This window comes from Meles meles, chromosome 3 (genome assembly GCF_922984935.1).
Source record: "Meles meles chromosome 3, mMelMel3.1 paternal haplotype, whole genome shotgun sequence".
In the NCBI taxonomy this organism is placed as follows: Eukaryota; Metazoa; Chordata; class Mammalia; order Carnivora; family Mustelidae; genus Meles; species Meles meles.
The window spans coordinates 116,169,540-116,174,323 of NC_060068.1; the positions used below are offsets into that span (position 1 = coordinate 116,169,540).

General features: G+C 45.6%; 1 protein-coding gene across 1 annotated transcript; it reads right to left on the reverse strand.

Annotated features, from left to right (window-relative positions):
• Nucleotides 1-437: 437 nt before the first annotated feature.
• On the reverse strand, nt 438-784 carry LOC123939010 (coiled-coil domain-containing protein 167-like). Its single transcript, XM_046000859.1, has one exon. The coding sequence runs from the start codon at nt 766-768 to the stop codon at nt 475-477; it is 294 nt and encodes a 97-aa protein (XP_045856815.1). The 5' UTR covers nt 769-784; the 3' UTR covers nt 438-474.
• Between the last annotated feature and the right edge of the window lie 4,000 nt (nt 785-4,784).

The following is a 4,784-nucleotide window of genomic DNA, read 5'->3' on the forward strand; positions in this document are numbered from 1 at the left end:
ATCCTTGATACCCTTGACCCTCCTGCCCCCCACACACCATTCTGTTGTGACAATAAAAAAATGTCTTCAGATATCACCAGATACCCACTGAGGAGAAGACAGACTCCAGGTAAGAATGCCTGACTTAATGGTTTTAGCAGTCAGATAACTGTTGCTCAGATCCATCATTTCATTACAGTTTGCAAAGCTGTGATTTTTCTATCATTCCTGTGTTTACAATTGTAATTTTTGTAATTTTTTTTTTAAAGCCTGGCTGTTCTTTTATTGCCTTTCCCTTGGGCTGAGGGAGGAACCAGCACACAGTCCTTCTGGAGACCCAGGCCCCACAGCAGGACTGACAGGAAGCCCTGCTCCAGAGTCTGGGTTGGGGAGAAATTCTCCTGTGCCTTGGTTGTCTTGAGGCTTGAAGGGCCTGGCTAGTAGTGACCAGAGGGCCAAGGTGAAACTTGTGCTGACTGTGGTGAAATCTCTGGCTCACATGGTCCAGTAGGTGTAGATGAGTGTCAGGAGGAGGAAGATGGCCACAGAGAGCAGCATGTTTTTTTGGTTCTCCTGTCGAAGCAACTTCAGCTCCTTCTCGTAGTTGGAGGCTTTGTTCATCAGGCTGTTTTTCTCCTTCTCTAGAGACTTCCTGGCCTCTGGGCTCAGCTCCACCCCACAGAGCCTGGAGTTCACAGCCTCCAGGTCTCTCTGACACTGTGACAGCTTCTCCTCCAGCCCATCGATCTCCAGAGTGATGCACAGATTCTCCCGCTTCTTTTTGGTCATGTTACTCGCCGCGATCCCCCAGTCATTATTGGACCTACAATTGTAATTTTTAAAAAAGTAATTCTTTGTCTCTTCCAGCAAAGACAGAATATGTGATTATTTTATTTATCAATATTTCTAGAATAATAAGCTGTGCCTAATAACCTCTAAAAGTGACCGATTAATTTTTATTTGGGATATCACTTAGAACGCTTAAATATTTATACATTTCATATATTTCAATCTTTTGTGATCATTTTTCTTTTTGATGCTCAAATTTTCCCATCCTTGGTCAGTGGCATCTTTTTCATTCAGTTTTCCTTTGACATGATCCCCAAAGTGATAAATTCATTGCTTTCAAGTATGACAAGATAGTTTAGATTTAACATATCTTATATATATCATGCCCCAAACCTGAAATCAGACTCTTAACCAAGGTCATTCCTTTCACTGGTGTTTAGGAACCATAATCAGGGCATAGAGGGTGTCTATTGTTATTGGGTTTTCCCTACTTCCAGGTCTTTCCAATGTGTAGGACCAGGAAATGCATATTTTTTGAAATATAAAGAGAAGTTCTAATTCATTTTGGCATTTTATAATTCAGTTTAAGGTTATGTTTTTATTTTTATGTATCTCCATCTTCTTGTGCCGAAATCTTGATTTCTAATATTTTTCTACCTCTTTCTCTCCCTCTCATATTACCACTGCTAAATGCAATTTCAGGCTTCATTAATTTGGCTCATTTTATCCTTAGACTATCCTACTAAAGATGTACATTTCAAATGTTTTGTTAAAATAACACTTTAAATAATTATTTCCTCTGGTTATGCCACTAGTGTGAAAAATAGGTTCATTTGTTTTAGTTTATTCTAAATTTTTAGGCATTGCTTTTCTTTTTATTTAAGATATTATTTATTTATTTTGAAAGAGAGAGAGAGAGAGGGAAAGCATGGGGGGGGGGGGCGGACATTGCAGAAGAGAGAGAGAATCCCAAGCAGACACCATGCTGAGTGTGGAGCCTTACCTGTCATGGGATGGGGTCCATCTCATGACCCAAAATTATGACCTGAGTTGAAACCAAAAGTCAGATACTTAACTGACTGAGCCAACCAGGTACCCCTAGGTGTTGCTCTAAATTTAATTTTGTCTTTAACTATCTAAAATATATACATGGTTCCAAAGGTGAAACTATAAAACAAGGCATATTTACAAATGATTTTCTTCTATCATTGTCTCTTCTTCAATATCTTCTTCCTTCCCTAAGATAACCATTTTTATTAGATTTGGTTTATACTTCTATTTTTAAAAATACACCCACAGCCACACACCATCAAGTAACATATAATAAACAGTATTCTTTTTTTTTTTATTTTTATTTTTTACTTATTTGACAGAGAGAAATCACAACTAGGCAGAGAGGCAGGCAGAGAGAGAGGAGGAAGCAGGCTCCCTGCAGAGCAGAGAGCCCAATGTGGGGCTCAATCCCATGACCCTGGGATCATGACCTGAGCCGAAGGCAGAGGCTTTAACCCACTGAGCCACCCAGGCGCCCCTAATAAACAGTATTCTATACCTTGCACTAATTTTTTTTATATTGGTAAAATATTCATATGATAAAATGACCATTTTAGCCATACTTAAGTATACACTTCAAGGGCATTATGTACATTCACAGTGTTATATGCAACCATCATCACAGTTGATTTTCAGAACTTTTTTCATCCTTCTGTAGAAATTCTGTACCCATTAAGCAATAATTCCTCTTTCCCTTCTTCCCACCCCCACCCCAGACATTTATAACCTCTGTTCTTTCTATCTCAATGGATTAGTCTATTTCTATCTGTACTTTGCCCCCCCCCCACTGAATTGTGTAATCTAGAGATAACTCTATAGGACTATACAGAGATGCTCCATCTCATTTTTATAGCTATATAGTATTTCACTGAATGTATTAAACTACATTCAAACACTTTCTTATTGATGGGACATTTGTGTTTCTAATATTTTGCTATTACAGACAGTGCTGCAGCAAACAGATGAATGCATTCATTGTTTCATTTCTTTTGCCTGCATATCTTTTAAATACATTTCTAGAAGTTGAATTGTTGAGTCAAAGGATACATGCATATGCAATTTTATAGCATTTGGATTTTATGTGACAGACAGGAATGAACCCTGAAGCCATATAAGTATTAACAAAAACCCAGTTAACAAGGTTGAATGTTTTAAAGAGTATAATTAGAACACAGCCTTCAGCCAGGAGATACTTTATTTAGTTCCTTTAGTTAAAATGGTTTTATTTGTTTGAAGCACAAGTGCTTGACAAATATCTCTATTACTGTCTTTAATTTCTTCAGATTTGTACAAATTGGTGTCTCACCTGCAATTATGTGACTCCTACCTTTTTTTTTAGGCCTTATGAGGATATTATAAGTCAGACTCTTTGACTACACTTGGAAAGTAGAGAAGGGAGTTATGCCAATTCTCAGAGAATTTTGGCTGCCAAATAGCACATCTGGGCAATTCGGGTGGGGAATATAGATATAGATACAGATATAGATACAGATATAGATATAGTAAATTTCCCTAGGCCTGAATAATCCAGACATTGCTGTCTTGTACTGTTTCCTAAACTGTGTTTGGATGGTTAGCCTTAGTTTTCAAGGATGTTTGATTTTTAATTATGCAGTGCCATGGGTTAAGAGATGACCAAGGCTTTACAGAGACCTCATGAAAGCAGGGCCATAAAGGAGGACCCCAGAGGCGGGTGAACACAGAGGCAGTTCTAGGGTTCAGAGGGCAGGTCGCCAGCCTGGATGCACCAATCGCTAGGGCTTAATCATTAATGACTCCAAGCCGGGAACCAAGGATATGCCGCAAGACCCATTTACCAGCTCCGCGTTACCCCCCGCCACCCCTCCCCGCCACCCCCCCTACCCCCCCCCCCCCCCCCCCCGCCACTTCAGGAGCTCTAACTCCTCTCTGGCTGCAAACCCCGACAGAGCTCTGCCAGGGGTCACTTCGGAGCACACCCCCTGCTCTGACTACCCGGGACCGCGGTGCAGGCATGCAGCCGAGGCCCCCCGCGGCCGCGTGAGCTCCCTCTTGGAGGTGGAGGACGCATTTCAATCTGGAAACGCCCAACCTCTGTGCGGGTCTCATAGACTGACGCCTGTCCCGGGGTGGGGTGTGGGTAGGAGGACGATGGGGAGGGCCGGGCCTCCTTGGATTGAGGTTGCAGCCAAGTCCCGCGCGAGTCTCTATTCCTGCTTGGCTGCGAATCCCCCCACCCCGGGTCTGGATCTAGGTCCTCTCGGGAGTACCCGCTCTCCTCCTCAACCCTGTGGCCTCTGCCAGGCAAGGGGAAGTTCAGCTGCGGGTCCAGCCCAGCCTAGCGCTTTTAGAGACCCTCGTCCCTGGTCCGCCGCCCGGCAAGGGCGGAGGGGGAGGGGAAGGGGTTGCTGCCTCCTTTCCCAAATCCGGTCCCTAACCGCCCCCTCCCCCGCCGTCTACTCGCTTTGTACAGTCAAAACAGAGCTAGCGGCCAATTGAGGGGGACGGGAAGCAAAGCCGACTAACGCCTCGTCCCTCCAGCAGGCCCCCGCCCCCCCCTCCCCTTTCCCACTTCTCTCCTCGCTCTAACCTCGCCCCCATCCCCCGCTCATTTCCTCTCGCACCCGGGCTCGCCAGTCCCTCCTTCCAAGCGCCTCTTCCAGCCCTGGTCTTCCTCTCAGGCTTGCCCCCCTTCTTCCCAATCTCAGTCCTCTCCCCTCCCTTCACTCTACCCCCTTCCTTCCTCTTCCCCTCCCCCAGCCCCTAGCTCCCCTTGTTCCTCCCCACCCGTTCGCCCCTTAACTCTGTCTCCGCCCACTCTGCGTCGGCCCCTGGGTGGGGGCTGCGCTCCACGTGTGGACGATTGCGCTCCAGCCCCCACTGACAGCCGCCGCCCGCCGGCCCGCCCCACGCTCGGCGGAGCCTCAAAACCCCCGCGCCGCGCCCTCGTCCGCCGCATCTTCCCCGGCGTCCAGCCTCCTGCC